This window comes from Suncus etruscus, chromosome 5 (genome assembly GCF_024139225.1).
Source record: "Suncus etruscus isolate mSunEtr1 chromosome 5, mSunEtr1.pri.cur, whole genome shotgun sequence".
Taxonomy (NCBI): Eukaryota; Metazoa; Chordata; class Mammalia; order Eulipotyphla; family Soricidae; genus Suncus; species Suncus etruscus.
Window position 1 is genome coordinate 13235548 of NC_064852.1, and position 19062 is coordinate 13254609.

The window sequence follows — 19062 nt, forward strand, 5'->3', positions numbered from 1 at the left end:
CATGATCACAAGGGAACATGAGTTTACTTGAGGCTTGAGAAGGCAACAACAACAAAGTTCTAGATCATAATTGAAGTGGATAGTTAAGGAACCATACAGAATTCTCCAAAATTGACCAAATTGTATGCTTAAAATTATATATAAGCCTCAGTGCCAGAGCAATAGCACAGCGGGTAGGGCGTTTGCCCTGCATGCGGCTGACCTGGGTTAGATCCCTGAGCCTGCCAGAAGTAACCTGAGTGCTGCTGGGGTGGCCCAACCCCCACCAATATTATAAATAAGCTTCAAAAAAGCTAATGGTAATGCTGAGAGGTCAATCAGTGGGTAAGATGCTTGCCTTGCATTCGGTTGACCTGAGCTTGATCCCCAGCATCCAATCCCTGGTGAACCGTCAAGAGTAATTCTAGGGGCCGGGAAGGTGGCGCTGGAGGTAAGGTCTGCCTTACAAGCGCTAGCCAAGGAGCTATATAGCTCATTCAAGTCTCTATCCTCACAACTAGAAAACACTTCAATGTTTTTAGAATTTAAATGCAATTCAAATGAATTGCATATATCATCAAAATGCCTAGACTTATAAATCACGGTGACTAAAATTAAAATAAAATAAAATTTGACTCATCTGGCAATTGTCCCACCCCACCCCCACCCCAATACAAATAAAGCCAAGATTTTGGCCTTAAACAGAAACAAAACCTAATCCTGGCCTGGGAGAGAGAAGAGACACTAAGACATTGCTTTGTGTGCCCTGTGCCTGCCACACAATGATTCAAATCCCTGGCACCACATATGGTCCCTTGAGAACTGCCAGGGGTCCTGAACACAGAGCCAGGAATAGCCACCACGATCTGAAACTTGTATTCCAAACTACCCCAACCCCAACACACACACACACACACACACACACACACACACACACACACAGCCACCACGATCTGAAAGTTGTATTCCAAACCACCCAACCCCCCCTCACACACACACACACTATAAACCATATTATTTCAGAAAAGCTTTAAGCAATAAGAGCTTAATCCAGTCTTGTTCCTCATAAGCTCAAACAGGCTCCCAAACTTACTGCCCTCATTTCAGAAATCACTTGGGGCTGGAGAGATAGCACAGCAGTAGGGCATCTGCCTTGCTCGTGGCTGACCTGGGAGGGACCTAGGTTCAATTCCCAGCATCCCATGTGGTCCCCCAGCCTGCCAAGAGCGATTTCTGAGCACAGAGCTAGGAGTAAACCCTGAGCGCAGCTGGATCTGGGCCCCCCCCCCCCCACAAAAAAAAGAAAGAAAAGAAATCGTTCTGTATCCCCCTGGATCTCTAATAGATTTCTAGCAAACAAATAAAAAGTACCCCTAACTGTATCAGAGCCTGTTAGAAGCCCTGCAGCACCAGCGCCCATCTCAGGCCAGGGTGTGATGGAGCAGTACTTGCCTGCTTTGGGAAACACTCTAACCCATAATCCAAATATTATTTTTTTTTTTTTTTTTTTTTTTTTTTGGTTTTTGGGTCACACCAGGCAGTGCTCAGGGGTTATTCCTGGCTCCAGGCTCAGAAATTGCTCCTGGCAGGCACGGGGGACCATATGGGACGCCGGGATTCGAACCGATGACCTCCTGCATGAAAGGCAAACGCTTTACCTCCATGCTATCTCTCCAGCCCCAATCCAAATATTATTAACAGGCACACTGAAGACCTCAGAATGCTCCAAAACCACATGAGATCGAGTTGCCAATCTTAAAATTCCTTTCACTCGAGTAGATTTTATCAGAGGCGTGAAACACTATCACATTATTTGGACCACCAAAGCCCTATTTTGTATCTCATGCCAACAATTAGTTTATTAGTTCACTCAAGTTTTATTGAGCATCCTCTCAACATTAGGGGTACAAAGATGAACTAAGACAAGAAAAAAGAGTTTTAATGGGGGGAAAAAAGACATTAGGCAACAGTAGGGTATGAAGTGCTTGCTTATCTCCAATTACCTTCGTGTGTTTCTTAAACGGTCTTGAAGCCTGGTCTGCATGAGGAACTGTCTCAAGAGATAATTCAGTCCTGGCACAGCAAAAGGAATTTTGTTTCTTTAATGAAGGAACTTAGTCATTAATGTCTATCAAAAAGAATGACTTAAGGGGCTGAAGCGGTGGCGCAAGTGGTAAAGCATACGCCTTGCCAGTGCTAGCCTAAGACAGACTGCGGTTCAATTCCCCAGCGTCCCATATGGTCCCCCAAGCCAGGAGTGATTTCTGAGTGCATAGCCAGGAGTAATCTGAGCATCACCGGGTATGGCCCAAAAACAAAAACAAAACAAAACAAAACAAAAAGTATGATTTAAAAATGGTACGAACTCCTATGTGCAGAGCCAGGGTGTGGCCCAAAAATCTAAAAAAAAAATGAGGAGAACTTTTCTGCCTGAGGCACAGCAGACCAAAGCCACACCCAACACCTCTGACACAGAAATGGCCTCACTCCAAAATCGAACCTCAGTATGCTGCCAAGAACACCAAATTGTTCCTGCTTCACAGCTCCTGGACCGCCCGGGTGCATACACAGCCATGCAGCACCTCCAAATCTCCTAGATGGGAAAGTTGCACAAAAGATCCTTATAATTAATGAACAAAAGCAGAAACACAGAGGGCTCAACCAGTACCATTCAGCCCATTCAGACAAAGACTTCAGGAACATCATTGTGAGATATAACAACTACCGCAAACTGACCTTCATTGATCTAAGGTTTGATAATTCCATTTGCCTTTGTAAAAAATAGATGAAGTGAGATTTTGTGCCTGCTAAGAGGGAAGGCTTAGGTGATGGGGGGAAATGGGGATATTGGTGGAGGAAAGGTCACGTGAACTGATGGTGGTGAGATTGGTGTTTGAACATTTAATGTTTCAATCAACTGTATTATGAACGACTTGGTAAATCAGTGTTATAATTTTAAAAAGAAACTATGTTAATAGGGTGAAAGAGCAGAAATAGTAGAGGAGTCGAATGGCTTCTCTTACACAGTTGATTAGATACTGGTTAACTCCACATAGGGTCTTCAAAGCAACCAGAGACTACTTCTGAGCAAGAAACAGAAATATGCTTTGAGCACTGTTAGGTATGGCACCAAAAAATATAAAATGGCTGTAATATCACTATTCACTATCAAAATTTCAGCTCCCCATTTTCAGAATGGAATAAAATATGTATTGAATAACTCTACTCTGGGCTAGAGCAATGGCACAGCAGTAGGGCGTTTGCCTTGCATGCAACTAACGCAGGACGAACCGCAATTTGATCCCCTGGTATCCCCTATGGTCTTTAAGCCAGGAGCGATTTCTGAGCGCATAGCCAGGAGTAACCCCTGAGGGTCACCAGGTGTGAGGCCCCCCCCCCCACAAAAAAAAACTCTACTCTGCAGGAGAACTCAAAGAAAAACTAAAGACCACTTTTAGCTATTAATTTTCAAATATTCACTGCAAAGTCCTATTATTTGATGTTAAGGAGCTAAAGAAATAATACAAGAGGTAAGGCATTTACAGTTGTTTACATCTGGATGAATCACTGGTACCACATATGGTCCTATTGGGTGTGGCCACCATACCAGCATACATAACTGATAATGACAACTTTAAAAAAGTCTGGGCCAGGGGCCAGAGAGATAGCATGGAAGTAAGGCGTTTGCCTTTCATGCAGAAGGTCATTGGTTCAAATCCTGGCATCCCATATGGTCCCCTGTGCCTGCCAGGAGTGATTTCTGAGCATGGAGCCAGGAGTAACCCCTGAGCACTGCCGAGTGTGACCCAAAAACCAAAAAAAAAAGTCTGGGCCAGGGGGCAAGATCAATAGTAAAGGGTAAGGCATTTGCCTTGAACACAGCCAAACTGGGCTCGATCCCTGGCATCCCATATGGCTCACTTAGTGCTCCACAAGGAATAATTTCTGAATGCAGAGCCAGGGGTAATCCAAAAACCAAAACAAAAACTTTCTGGGCCAGGGAGATAATGCAACAGATAAAGCATCCCAAGCTCGATCCTTAGTACTGCGTACAATTCCCCAAGCATCCCCAGGGACCAATCCTGAGCACAGATCCAGGAAGAAGTCCTGAGCCCAGTTGGACCTGCCTCTCCCACAAAACAATCTGAAGCCAGGGAGATGGCTCCAAGCTCCAAGAGCATGTTGTGCCATGTGGGAGCCCTAGGTTCAGTCCCTGATACCACATGGTCCAAGCACCAGCAATATGAATCCCAAGTTCCACCATAAGAGTAAGTTCACAGCACCACCATGCATTATAAAATAAAAAATAATATGGGGCCGGAGAGATAGCATGGAGGTAAGGCGTTTGCCTTGCATGCAGAAGGACGGTGGTTCGAATACCTGCATCTTATATGGTCCCCCAAGCCTGCCAGGAGCGATTTCTGAGAGTAGAGCCAGAAGTAACCCTGAGCGCTGTTGGGTGTGACCCCCAAAAAACAAAAACAAAAAAACCTGGGCCAGAGAGATAGATAACATGGAGATAGGGTCTTTGCCTTGCATGCAGAAGGATGGTGGTTCGAATCCCTGCATTCCATATGGTCCCCCAAGCCTGCCAGGAGCGATTTCTGAGAGTAGAGCCAGGAGTAACCCTGAGCGCTGCTGGGTGTGACCCAAACCCCCCCCCCAAAAAAAAAATAATAATAATAATAATGTGGGAGCTGGAGAGATAACACAATGCTGGGCATTTGCCTTGCATGTGGCAGACCCAGAATGGACCCGGGTTTGATTTCTGACATCCCATATATTCTCCCGAGCCTGCCAGGAGCGATTTCTTTTTTTGGGAGGGGAGGCCACATTCAGTGATGCATAGAGGTTACTCCTGGCTCTGCACTCAGAAATCGCTCCTGGCTCGGGGAAGCCAGGGATCAAACCCAGATCCGTCCTGGACAGCTGTGTACAAGGCAAACATCCTAATGCTATATTATCGAGGAGCGATTTCTGAGCACAGAGCCAGAAGTAACCCTTGGGTGACATCGGGTGTGACCCAAAAACCAAAAAAAATTTAAAAAAAAAATGCTGGTTATAAACTCTGGCTATAACTATTAGATCCTTCCATTATAATCCACCCTTAAGACTTGACCTAGCCACTTTATTTTTGATTTTTAGAGCAATGTTTTCTTTTCCTGGAATAAAAAAATAAATCTTGTTCTTGTCCACAATACTTCTTTATTGAAACTAGCTGTCTGTCCAGTCAAAATCCTGACTCGCTAAGTATCTGACTGTAATCAGTCAAGCAGAACATGTGCTTTCATGGCTGCTGGCTGTGAACGTAAGCTTAACCTCATTACTAACTGGTGCTTACCAAAATCTGGTTATAAAAGATAATATTCATGGACTTATTTAAGGATTCAGCCATTCAATAATTCAGTCAACTTTATGGAGGAGCTTGGCAAAATTCTAAGTGCTGGGGATTAAGCAGAGTCCCTGGAGCTTATTGATCCTCCGCCGAACTCAGCGACACCATCAGTGAACCTGGTATCTAAGCCACACTGCTTTAGCTCTGGCTGATGCTCACTGGCAGTAGCTGAATCTGGATTACAAAGCCCTATAAGAAGCAATTGAAAAACAGAAACAAAAAAAAAAAAGAAAGAAAAACAAAAACCATGGGGCCCAAGAGATAGCATGGAGGTAAGGCGTTTGCCTTGCATGCAGAATGACGTGGGTTCCAATCTGGGCATCCCATATGGTCCCCCAAGCCAGGAGTGACCCTGAGTGTCACCAGGTGTGGCCAAAAAAAAAAAAAAGAAGAAAAGAAAAAAAAAACGGGTGGGTGAGATAGCACAGCAATAGGGTATTTGCCTTGCAAGGGCCAACCCAGGACCAACGGTGGTTCGAATCCCGGCATCCTATCTGGTCCCCCGTGCCTGTCAGGAGCAATCTCTGAGCAGAGAGCCAGGAGTAACCCCTTAGTACTGTCGGGTGTGGCCCCAATCTCCCTCCCCCCAAAAAAACCCTCATTAGTACAAAGGTTAGGGCACCTGCCTCGCATGCAGTCAGCCATGGTTGTTCCTGGTACCACATGTTCCTTTGAGTATCATTGAGTATAGCAATAGGATAGAACTGCAGGCCCAGGTTGACCAAAAATATCCTGGAAGCTCGTCTGGGGCTCCTGAACACCAATCATGAGACTTATAAACTAAGTCAAACTCACTAGACTACAATATATAGCCTGGGAATTTTCCCCTACAAAATTCGCTAGTTTGTCACTATTTTGAGGATAGTCCAGTCAAAAGACAGTTGTGTTTTTGCCAGAGTGATAGAGAGATAGGGTATGTGCCTTGGGATGGATCCGGGTTGGATTCAATCCCTGGTATCCCCTATGGTTCCCCGAGCCTGCCAGGAGCATTTTCTGAGTGTAGGGCCAGAAGTATTCCTGATTGCTACCAGGTATGGCCCCAAAATAAAACAAAACAACAACAATTTGTGCTTCTCCAGAACATGTGCTTGCTTTATTAAACACAAATGCAGAAAATGAGTTTTAATTTCTTTGTGTTATGCTCTAGTCAAATATGGAACCTGGGCCTGGAGAGATAATGTAGGAGTTAAAGTGTTTGCCTTGCATGCGGTGGACCCTGGTCAATTTCTGGGTCTGTGAACAGAACATACTATGAGTAAAACCCTAGCACGTCTGGGTGAAGCTCCCTTAAAAAGAATGTTTGTGGGGCCGGAGAGATAGCATGGAGGTAAGGCGTTTGCCTTGCATGCAGAAGGACGGTGGTTCGAATCCCGGAACCCCATATGGTCTCCCGAGCCTGCCAGGAGCAATTTCTGAGCATAGAGCCAGAAGTAACTCCGGAGCGCTGCCGAGTGTGACTCAAAACCCAAAACTCAAAAAAAAAAAAAAGAATGTCTGTGGAAGAAATATATTTTCTTCTTTGCAACTTGACAAATAACTTGTTTGAAGACTATTGTTTGTATTTTCCTATGGCCCAATTGTTTATTTAACCATATGCAAAGTAAAAGAAAATCCTTCTTTTCTTTCCTTTTTTTGGGGGGGTTTTGGAACCACACCCAAGAGTGCTCAGAACTTACTTCCGGCAGGAAATGGGGGACCATATATGATGCTGGGAATCAAATCTAGATCAGCCACATGCAAGGCAAATACTGGTACCTTACCTACTATCCCATCTCTCTGGTCACTAGCCCCAAAACCTATTTTTTAAAGTGGGGTACAGCTGACAATACTAAGCAGGTGGGGCATTTGCCTTGCATGCTGCTCACTGGGTTCAATTCCTGGCATACCATCAGTTCCCCTGATTCTGCCACCAGTATTCAGGGGCTAGCCCTGGCAGTGCTCAAAGGTTGCTCCTGATTGTGTGGTGGGGGACCATACCACTGAAGTGAAGTCTGCCTAATGCAAGGCAAGCACCTTAACCCCTGTACTACCTCTCTAGCCCCAGAAAAATCTATCTTTAGTTGTATACTTATAAGACTTTATAACATCCAGATGAAGAATTTCTGCTTGGATTCAAATCCTGGATCCAACATTTATTAGATCGGGGAAATATCTGGCTTCTCTATGCCTCAGCTCCTTCCTCTGCAAAACAGACATGAAGATCCATCCTTTCTTGGGTTGCATCAAGGATTACAGGAGAAACTCCCCAGAAAACAACTCTACCTAGTATCTGGTTCCATAAAAAACGTTCCACGAACAACTAGCTTTTCAGGCGTTGAAATGAAGGCGAATGCCACTGCCTCACATCTGCCCCAGGAATCACTTCCCCTTATGCCCTGATCATCTTAGCTCTGCAACCCCTAGAGCAAGAAAGTACACAGGTAGTCCTTGGAAGGCCTGGGAGGATCTTGCATGCCGTTCCATTCATTCATAATAAGAAAGGAGCTTCACCCCCGGGTAGATATGTATGCCATTCTGCAGGATGCTGGACCAGGGGTAGGTAGGGTAGCCAACCGAGCAAGTGGGAAAAAAGCACACAAGGGCAGCATATGTGTGGCCTTACCTGCTTTTCCGTTTTCGAGGTGGTTTCTCCACTGTGCCAGTCAGTCTGGGGGTGCAAAGCAAAGCAAGAGGATCAGGCAAAGTGGCATCCAGGAACATTCCACCACCTTGGGGGTGCCCTGGAGGGGGTCAGGCTGGCTGGCTAAGGCTAAGCCCAGTAAAGTAACCTGACCTTAGGGGGGGATGGATAGACGATGGCTCATCAGCTAGTGCTCCAGCTGCACCCCAAGATGCAGAGCTGGGGGTGGTACAGGCTCCCTAACCCCCCTAAAAAAATCCAGCCTTCCTCGCCCTAGCCCTGGGGGGCGAGCCAGTCTCCCCTTCCAGGGCTCCCTGGCTCCATCCTCCCTGGCTCGGAGGTGTCATCGCCCTGGCCTGCACCCCCAAAATCATCTGCCCACCTCCAGCTCCTCATTGTCTGCCTCATGGTCACCCCAAAAGCCCCTCGGGCCTCCCCCGTGGCCCAAGCCCACCCTGCAGGGCCCCGCCCCTCCAGGCCCTGAGCAGCCCAGCATTCCAACGCCGAGCCTCCTCCCAGCATGGGGCCCCCTGCACCCCCAAATCTGAACCCCGAACCCCAAGAGGCTGGGGGCCCCCCATGCTGCCCCTCCTGGGCCCCCCGGCCCACCTGGGGCCCAGGCGACTCCGCGGCTGCTGGGGCTGCCGGGCTCCTCTGACCATCGGCTCCTGCTCCGCCGCGGGAGCTCGGCTCCTCCTCCTCCTCCTCCTCCTCCTCCTGCTCCGGCGGCCGCGGGGCTCTTGCTCCTTCTCCTGCTCGCCTGCTCGCTCTCCCGGGAAGCTGGAGGCTGGAGGAGGCGGGAGGACGGCCTCGCGCCTCAGCCTAGCAGCCTCGCCGCTCCGGCCCGCCCCCTCCGCGCTCCCATTGGTCGGCCTCGTCCGGCGCGGACGGAGCTCTCAGCGCTGATTGGTCGCCCCGGCTGTCACGCTCGGCCTCCGGGTTTGGTTGAGACTGCAGGTGGCTGGCGGTGGCCCCAGGTGCCTGCCTACCTTCGGGAAGCCGGGGGACCTTAGCGCCACCGTGCGACCAGACGCAGGAAGTGCAGCTCCGGCGCCTGACACCTGCTAGTTAACAGGTTCCCTGGATGAGCCTTTAAGGCAAATGTTTTCCCACTAGTGTGCAGTGAGCTATTATTGTCTGTCTGGTGTGCCCTGGGGCAAATTCCCAATTTCATCCGTCACATGCATGCATGCGGATTCTGCCCACCCTTAGATTTCATAATAAAGTGATTGTAAAATAATTTCTTTTGTGTTGCTTTGGTTCCTAGTCAAGAGAATGACTTTATCTAGTCAATATAAGCAGACTTAATTTTTTTTAATTTTTTTTTTTTTTTTTGGATTTTGGGTCACACCCGGCAGAGCTCAGGGGTTCCTCTTGGTTCTACGCTCAGAAATCGCTCCTGGCAGGCTCGGGGGACCATATGGGATGTCGGGATTCGAACTACGGTCCTTCAGCGTCTAAGGCAAACGCCCTACCGCTTCACTATCTCTCTGGCCCTAATTTTTTTTTAACATTTTCTAAGGGTGCTGTCTCGTGATTTTTTTTCTTATGAAAAGTGTGCCTTTGCACAAAAAAGGTTGAAAAACACTGAGCTAACGAAGGTGTCCAGCATTCCCCCCGAAACACACACACTTGCTGGAGCCCCCCCACCCCCAGTTCTGCATCATGCCAAGAGAAAAAGTCATGCTTTTTTTTTTTTTTTCAAAGTTCTCGGGCAGGTAGGACAGTGAGGGAGCTTTATTATTATTTTTTTTAAACTATTGCCAAGTGTTCTGCAGTGCCAATCTCTACATAGAACTGCTGGCATGATCTCAGTTACTCTTCATAGAGGACCCAGCTAGAAATCTCTAAATAGTGGACAAAAGAATAAGCTCAAGCCTTGGCAGAAAAGATCACAAGACTAGGGGGCCAAGTGAGAGTACAACAGGTAGGGCGAGTGTCTTAGACCAAGCCAACCCAAGTTTAATTCCTGACATCCCATATGGTCCTCCAAACACCACCCCCAAGGAGTGATTCCTGAGCCAGGCCTAGGAGTAAGCTCTGATCTGAGAATCGCCAGGTGTGTGTGGGGGGAAACACAGCTGGGTGAAAACTTCTAAGAGATTATTTTTAATTACCATGAAATATCAGCGGTGTTTTCCAGGAGTAAACTCTGAGCACTGCTAGGTATAGCCCAAAAACCAGAAAATAAAACATTTGAAAACCTACAGCAATGATCTCAACCACCAATCCACAAACAAGTGTCAATCTGTGGATCTTTCTACTGGTTTTACTGCCTTAGTTACAACCTATCTATGGACTGGTAAGGACAAGTGCCAGTCAATGTACAAACGTTGAAAAAAGTTAGCTAGAGGATTAGATACCAACAAATTGTGGACAAATACCTCACCACTCTTTCCAAATGGCAAAAATAAAAAAATTAATAATAACTTTTAATATGAAATGGCTTTTACTTTTTTTTTTTTTTTTTTGGTTTTTGGGCCACACCTGTCAGTGCTCAGGGGTTCCTCCTGGCTATCTGCTCAGAAAGAGCTCCTGGCAGGCATGGGGGACCACATGGGACGTCGGGATTCAAACCAACCACCTGGATCGGCTGCTTGCAAGGCAAACACCGCTGTGCTATCTCTCCGGTCCCTCTTTTACCATCTTTTGATGTTAAAAATTACCTTCATGGAGGCCAGAGAGATTGTACTGCAGGTAAGAGATTCTATTGCCTTGCAAGCACCCTACCTGGGTTTGATCCCCAGCACCACAAATGGTGCTCAGAGCACCGTCAAGCGTGCTCCTTAAGCACAGAACCTGTGCAAATCCTTACCACCACTGGAGATGGACGAAAAACAAAAGATAAAGAAAAATCAGAACCTGCTCAGCGTTTCTGTGGTTTTTCATATGATACCCACATTTTCATAATCACTGCTCCTTATTTAACAGAGAAATAGTACAGTGAGCAGGGTGCTTGCCCTTCATGTGGCCAACCTGAGTTTAATCTCCAGCACCACATAAGGTCCCTCTGGTCCCACCAGGACTGATCCCTAGCGCAAAGCCCACCCTCTGCACACACAGGAAATACACAATTCCTATGTCTTTCCCAATTATTCCATATCTATATTCCAATTATTCTATACCAAACACTTCCTTCTCCAAAGGTGTGAATGTACACAAGCTACATGGCTAGCAATTACAGACTTCCAAATATATTGCATTTGGGTGAATAATGTAGGGAGTCTTCAATCTGGCAGCTTTGAGTCAGGTATTGGGTATTTTATCTGTATCCCTTCAACTCTGAAATTAGTTCTGTATGGTCTTCTTAAAATAATTTTTGTAGTGGTATTTTCTTGTTTCATGGCCACATCATGTTTCATGGCTCAGGAGCTCCAGGGTCACTCAAGAAACTGTGTGTGCCAAGAGATCAAATGTGGGTCTCCTGCATGCAAGAGATGTGCTCCAGCCCACAAAGAATCCACTTCCTCAGGGTCATACATCATTAAAATGTACTTTAGTGTACCCTACAGAAATAGTTCTATTTAATATTCCTTTTGATTCTGTACAAGTTACCTTTCTGCAGGTTTCCTCATCTGAAGGAAAAAAAAAAAGGAACAGGGAAAACAGGTCATGAAGCCACAAAGTCATAGTAAGGGTTCAAGAAAATAAGGCATATGCAATACTCAATACAGGATAGTTGCTGCTGCTGCTGCTGCTGCTGTTGCTGCTACTACTACTTCTACTACTGTCTTGACAAAGCTGGGGTTTTACCATTTATATACTAAAGCAGGTGCTGACAACAGTACAAGCTCAGGACTAAGTGAAATAGTTATGGAATAAGTATTTTTGTTGACACTTAAATTCTTATATTTCATGGAATTTGGAATGAAGGAAATATCAGATTGATCCAAGTCATCTAAAGCTTGCATTCACGAGGGCTCCCCCACCCTCCTCCCTCATGCCCAAAAGAAAAGATGCCACATGTTTACAAACTGGCTGCCAAGGAAATAAAAAACTAAGGGGCTATGGACCCAATCTTCCCCAAGCATTTTTCTGTGTTTGACATCTGAGAAAGACTTCCTTTTGGTGTTAATTACTATATTTCATCAGTGTGGCTACCACCCTGAAAAACACAATAGAAAATTTTAACGATCTCATGCTTGAAGCATGGCTCTGGGTAACAGGCGACGGTGTGTCACAAAGAATAGTGCCTTTAAAGAACTAGAACTTTATAAAGAGCTCAAAGTCAGATGCAGAATAAGAAAAAGTTTTACTTCTCTTTACTTGTCAAGCAACCAAGTGAAGTTTTCATTGAGATTTTTGTTTTTCATTTAAATTAGGATTTAGAAAAGCTAGTCATTTCTTGAGACATACTATAGACGATGCATTCGTCTGAGAAACTTCCTATAATCTTTTTATTAATTTACACTGATAGGATACAGCACCTATCATCCAAAGAACTGAAGGTGCTTTACAAACAAGAGCATTTAAAAACAATTACAATTCAAAGTCTGGAATCTCACTGTTAAACCTCTTCAACTCCAAATACACAATTTCCCGGGACCTGATGGGAAGCAATTCTATTTCTGACAATGCAAGCAGCTCAGAAAATTCATATTGCTTTCACAATACATGTGTCTTCCCAAACAAACCTGAAGCTGAACTTACAAAGTAAAAACACAAAAATCGTAATGTACTAAACATTTCAAACCTTATTTCAAAAGCAAAATACAGGATTTAAGAGGTCAAAAATCTGCTGCAGACATCCAGACAGAATAGGAGCTGATTCAGGTTGCATATTAGATGTGCTCTTGATTCAAGCTTTTTAGGATCACACCCAAAGAAACACATTTAGAGTGGTGAGAATTTTTTTTTTTCTTCTTCAGGAAAAAGCATTAATCTCTAAAAAGCTAGCCAAGAGCAGACCAGGCAAACAAGGAAAGAAGTACTTGGCAATTACAAGTAGACATTTGTCACTAGAGCCTAAGACATTTTATTAGAAACAAAATTTACCATAGGCAAATAAAAATATTACCCTCATTAATACAACATAAGGGATTTTACATTCACCTAGATAAAGGGTGTTAACAGAGGCCCCTGCCTACAAATTCTGACTTCCAATATCTCCCACCACATGATTCACTCTACAGTACATAGCCCTTTTTTGTTAGAGGGATCCAAATATTTCTTTTAGGTTTACAAAGTTTAATACATTCACTCTCTTCCCTTTACAAGTCTAAATAGTAAAAACTATTCTTTTCATGCAAAAAGCCATTACCCAATTGCAAAGGAAAAATCCAGGCAAAACAGAGATATGCTAGTTAAGGAATGGACAGAATATTATTGACACATGTCCAACTGGTGACAAAACACAATGCAGTACACCATGACGTAAAAATAAAAATCACATTACAGGGATAACTAAAATGACGACATCAGTCTAAGTTAAGGAGTGTCAAGTGGAAAAAGAGAACGGGGATATGGTTTTATTGGTACAACTCAAAAAGCAACGGAGAGGAAGCACTTAAACAATTTATGGTAACAGAAAAAATATACTGCAGAGAGCTCTTCCAAGATCACACCAAGTGGTCTGCATCGTTAATTTCCAGTGTTTCACCACAATTAGCTAAATACATAAGTTCTATATCCCTGTAACATAAAAAGACCTTTCTTCCTGAATTTCACTGGGCTCAGGACGGTGACACAGAGCTACTGACCCAACAGTATAAGTGTGTGCAGCAAATGTCCTGTCCACTTTTTTCATCGAGCGATACAATTAAAAACAATACAAGGAGTATTGTATGGGCAGTGGGGGCAGAGGGAACCAAGACAGTATTGTGCTTATTTAATAAAAGAAAACCCTGATGAAAAATCATGTGCCAAGAAGCTTAGACTATAAAGGTCTTTATTGCATTTTTTTAGGTCACCTGGAAGTTCTTATCCTGAATGGGAAAAGTTGGTTTTCAAAACTACCTGAACAGATGCTAAAGTGCTTGTTTAATTGGCTGGCTTCACAGAGATTTCCTGGAATGACAAAAATCAATTATGGAAGCAAAGGGATACCAAATATTTCACATCATGGTAAATTCCAATATCTTATGATCACAGTCATAAGAAGTACTGGAAGACTTAGGTGGACAGATGCATATTAGTAACTGATCACCATAACCCTTTGGATATTAAGATCACTTACACAAAGCTGAAACATGGCATCACATCTTTACAAAAAGAGGACAATTGGTTTCTTTCTACACTTTAAAAAAATCTGTTTCAGATGACAGTTCACGAATACAATATCCTGACTTTACAACCTTTCCATTGGCATTAAAAAAACGAACACTTTCTAAAAGTTAAGGTCACGTGTTACAGCAAGAGAAGGATGGTTTCTACTGAAAAGACCACAGGTTTTACTGAATGATATTCATGATAGATTACAAACTGGATTGATCACATTCTACTAACTTGGTATCAAATGAACACATCAGCATTACAAGTATTAAATGTTTTTTCTATTACTATCGAGGATATAAAGCAAAACATTAATATGGCAGTTATGTTCTTTAGGCACAGTTTAGTGATTATTTTTAAATAATAAGTATTGAATTTCAGTTGACGTTTCAAACCCAAAGGGCCAAGAATTCTGATTAGGGAAAATAAAGAAAACCAAACAAAAACAAAAACAAACCAAAAAAAAAAAAAAACCGCCAAAGCTTTAAGCTAACAATGTAAGCTGTTTAAAATTTCTAACACTTTAACCTATCTGGGTTTTATTTAAGCATACTTTATTAAAAATACAAGGAATCTGAAAAAGATCAATACAATTATCTTAATGTACAAAGTCAGAAGCTGTAGCAGATTTTAACTGAAATTTAAAAACACAACGAAGAGGGCAGCCCTTTAGAGCAATTTATTTTAAATCCATTTAAAATATCATCCAACAAAGGACAATGAAGTGTACAGCCGGGACAGGTCTACATAACTCGAGGCATCTGCAGTCCATCGTGCCTACTGAATAACAACTTTGCTGCTGAAATCTCGTAAAACTCACCAAACTAAAACGAAAGGCTGAATGAGATACAAAAGGAGCGATATTTCGGGGTATTCTGTTGGGTCAGCTGACTTTTTTTTAAAAAAGAAAATGCATCCTGTTTCCCCCAGATCAGTAAATAAGCAAGAGCTACATGCAGCAGTGTGAGGATTAAGACATCTTTCAAGTCTTTTCAAATGAGTCCAAGATGGGGATGGGATGGGGAGAAATATAGATAGAAAAACATTGCTAGAGACACCATAACAATAAATTTAGATAATTTTAAATTAAAAAAAAAAGGCAAGAGGCAGCATTTCAGCAGCAAAGTGCTCAATAAAAAGTATATTGTAGAGGGTAATACACGAAAGTTTGGGCAAGAGGGCAGAGAATGGGTCAGCAGGATGGGCGAAGGCCTCAAAGAAAATACGGCGTCGTCGTTCTGGGAGGAATAACACGCTCTGAATCTGGAACTGCCCGAAACAACTTTGGTTCTCTTGTATTTACATCTTTGAAGACCATGATCGAAGCGATATTTCCACAACGATAGCAGTAATTCGGAGCCGACCACACTGTTACCAGCTTCTCATCAAACATAAATTTATAGCCTTCGTGAACTAGTTGGTGTGCTCTGCAGATGAGTTTTAAGTTGTTGATATGAACAAACTGGAATTTAGAAAAGTTTTATTAAGTATCCTGTACTTTACAAAAATCAATCTATAAAATTTATTTTTTTTGGTTTTTGGGCCACACCCTGTGACGCTCAGGGGTTACTCCTGGCTATGCGCTCAGAAGTTGCTCCTGGCTTCTTAGGGGGACCATATGGGACGCCGGGGGATCGAACCACGGTCAGTCCTAGGCTAGCGCAGGCAAGGCAGGCACCTTACCTCCAGCGCCACCGCCCGGCCCCCTATAAAATTTTAAATACCGTATAATTTCTGTTACTTCTAAACATTCTCATGAATACAATTCAACAAGCTGTCAACAAAGAGTCCATTTGATTTGAGTCTATTACAGTGGTAGAAACTGCAGTTAAATCATTCAAGACTTCTGAAAGAAAAGCATTCTCTAAATACTACCAGATACATAAAATAAAGATTTTTGGGCCAGAGTGATAGTGCAGCAGTTAAGAAAGGCACTTATTGGGTTCACTTCCCAGCATCTCACTAGGTCCCTTAGCCTGCCAGGAGTAATTCCTGAGTGCAGAGGTGTGACCCACTCTCCCAACCAAAAAAAAAATAAATAAATAAAAATAAACACACGCAAAAAAATTAAAAGTTAAAGTTTTCTTTTCTTTTTCTATTTTTTTTTTTAAATTTGGGGGGCCACACTCATTAGTGTTCAGGAGTTATTCCCAGCTCCAAGTTTGGTAGTCAAACTCGAGTAGTGCTTAAGAAATTACGTCATTGCCAGGATCAAGCCCAGGCATTCTGCATACAAAGCATATTTCAGTGTATTTATTTATTTATTGGTTTTTGGGCCATTCCCGGCAGCACTCAGGGGTAACTCCTGGCTCTATGCTCAGAAATTACTCCTGGCAGGCTCGGGGGACCAGATGGGATGCTGGGATTAGAACCACTGACCTTCTGCATGGAAGGCAAACACCCTACCTCCACACTATCTCTCCAGCCCCTATTTCAGTGTATTTAGCTATCTCGGCCCAAAGTTTTCTTTTCATGGCTTATAAATGTACTGCAATTCAAGGTTGGAGAAATAGTACAGAGAATGAGACACTTGACTTGCATGCCATGACAAGTTTAATTCCCAGCATTCCATACAGTTCACCAAGCCCACTAAGAGTGGTTCTGAGTACAGGGCCAGGAGTAACCCTGGAATACAGTCAGGAGTGGGAAAAAGAGAGGGGGTGAGAGACAGAGGGGGAATGGTATTTATTCTCCTTTTTCAATTTAAGCTAACAGAAAGATCACGTACCTAAATTATGTTGTAGCAACTGGATCAGAATTTTAGGTTCCATTACAATTACATTCTTTTTTTTTTTTTTTTTTTTTTTTTTTTTTTTTTTTTTTTTTTGGTTTTTTTGGTTTTTTTGGTTTTTGGATCACACCCGGCAGCACTCAGTGGTTACTCTCCTGGCTCTATGCTCAGAAATTGCTCCTGGCAGGCTCAGGAGACCATATGGGATGCCGGGATTCAAACCACTGACATTCTGCATGCAAAGCAAATGCCTTACCTCCATGCTATCTCTCTGGCCCCATTCAATACATTTTTAATTTAAAAGAACTGAATTTCAAAAAGCTGCCCATTGATAATATACAGATGTTGAATCATTATACTACACATTTAAAACTAAGCAATTGGGCCCGGAGAGATAGCACAGCGGCATTTGCCTTGCAAGCAGCTGATCCAGGACCAAAGGTGGTTGGTTCGAATCCCGGTGTCCCATATGGTCCCCCATGTCTGCCAGGAGCTATTTCTGAGCAGACAGCCAGGAGTAACCCTTGAGCAACGCCGGGTGTGGCCCAAAAAAACAAAAAACAAAACAAAAAAAAACAACAACTAAAACAAATCAATTATTTGTTAGATTTTCTTTTTCTTGTGGTGCTTAGGGCTTACTTAGATCTCTATGCTCAGGGATCACTCCTGGTGATACCATATGTGGCGCTGGAAATTGAAACATAGTACATGCTAGGCAAGTGCCTCAACTCCTGTACTATCTTTCAGACCCCTAACAAGTGGGTGCTGGAGAGGTATCCTCACCTTTTTTTTTTGTTTGTTTGTTTTTGGGCCACACCCGTTGACGCTCAGGGGTTACTCCTGGCTATGCGCTCAGAAGTCGCTCCTGGCTTGGGGGACCATATGGGACAATGAGGGATCGAACCACGGTCCATCCTAGGCTAGCGCTGGCAAGGCAGACACCTTACCTCTAGCGCCACCGCCCGGCCCCGTATCCTCACCTTTTAAAGTTTTTCACTCTTTAAGGGTGAAAGGATGATCACGCTTAGCCACTAAGGAAAAACATACTTGAACCATAAAACCATAGTTTAAATAAACTATCCTACAATCTCATCTACAGCTGCCTAGAGTTCTTTCTACTCTCCACTAGTGAACAGAGCTTTTTTCTGAGAATGTGGCTTTACCTCATTTGTGACCTTTGCACCAAACAGCCAACCTGCTCCTCGGGGACTGATTGCCCACGTATCCACATCTTCAGGATCTGACCAAACCAGATCACAAAATGCTCCTTTGTGGGGGATTTCTTGATTCCTTTCAATGGTTCGAATTTGATCCAGTGTTTTGATATCAGGAGATAAACCACCGTGAACGCACAAAATCTGCTCATCTATTAACTGACAAAAAAGGACAACAGAGTTGAACATACAATAGTATAAACAGCTACATATAAGTTCATCAATAAATGCTAGTTGGCAATCATATCAAATATGCATTGTTACTGATGGAATACTTTTCTGTGTGTGTGCTTTATTTAAGCCTCACCTGGTGACAACTCAGGGGTTACTCCTGGCTATGCACTCAGAAATCTCTCCTGGCTTGGGGGACCGTATGGGACGCTGGGGGATCAAATCACAGTCCTTCCTAAGTTAGCATGTACAAGGCAAGCAAGCACCCTACCGCTTGCTCCAGCCCCTCTTTTTTTTTTTTTTTTTTGTGGTTTTTGGGTCACACCCGGCGTTGCTCAGGGGTTACTCCTGGCTGTCTGCTCAGAAATAGCTCCTGGCAGGCATGGGGGACCATATGGGACACTGGGATTTGAACCAACCACCTTTGGTCCTGGATCGGCTGCTTGCAAGGCAAACGCCGCTGTACTATCTCTCCGGGCCCTCTTTTTTTGTTTTAAACTTTTTTTTTTGCTTTTTGAGCCACACTGGTCATGTTCAGAGTTTACTCCTGGCTATGCACTCAGAAATCATTCCTGGCTTGGGTGACCACATGGGATACTGAGGGATCAAACCATGTTCCGTCCTAGGTTAGCATGTGCAAGGCAAACGCCCTACCACTTGCACCACCACTCCAGCCCAGTAGAATACTTGAGGCTTTAAAAATATCTATATTGGGGCCCGGAGAGATAGCACAGCGGTGTTT

General features: G+C 43.8%; 2 protein-coding genes across 2 annotated transcripts in view; both read right to left on the minus strand.

Moving 5' to 3' along the window:
• Window positions 1-8752, minus strand: part of SCAI (suppressor of cancer cell invasion) — a 144720-nt gene extending 135968 nt beyond the window's left edge. The window contains exons 1-2 of the mRNA XM_049774152.1: window positions 8604-8752; window positions 7977-8021 (exon numbers count right to left, since the gene is read on the minus strand). Coding sequence (XP_049630109.1) covers window positions 7977-8021; window positions 8604-8656 — 98 coding nt within the window. The 5' untranslated portion in view covers window positions 8657-8752. The remainder of the gene's footprint in view (window positions 1-7976; window positions 8022-8603) is intronic.
• Window positions 8753-14868: 6116 nt separating this feature from the next.
• PPP6C (protein phosphatase 6 catalytic subunit) overlaps window positions 14869-19062 on the minus strand; it is a 44732-nt gene continuing 40538 nt past the window's right edge. The window contains exons 6-7 of the mRNA XM_049774209.1: window positions 18099-18308; window positions 14869-15666 (exon numbers count right to left, since the gene is read on the minus strand). Coding sequence (XP_049630166.1) covers window positions 15418-15666; window positions 18099-18308 — 459 coding nt within the window. The 3' untranslated portion in view covers window positions 14869-15417. The remainder of the gene's footprint in view (window positions 15667-18098; window positions 18309-19062) is intronic.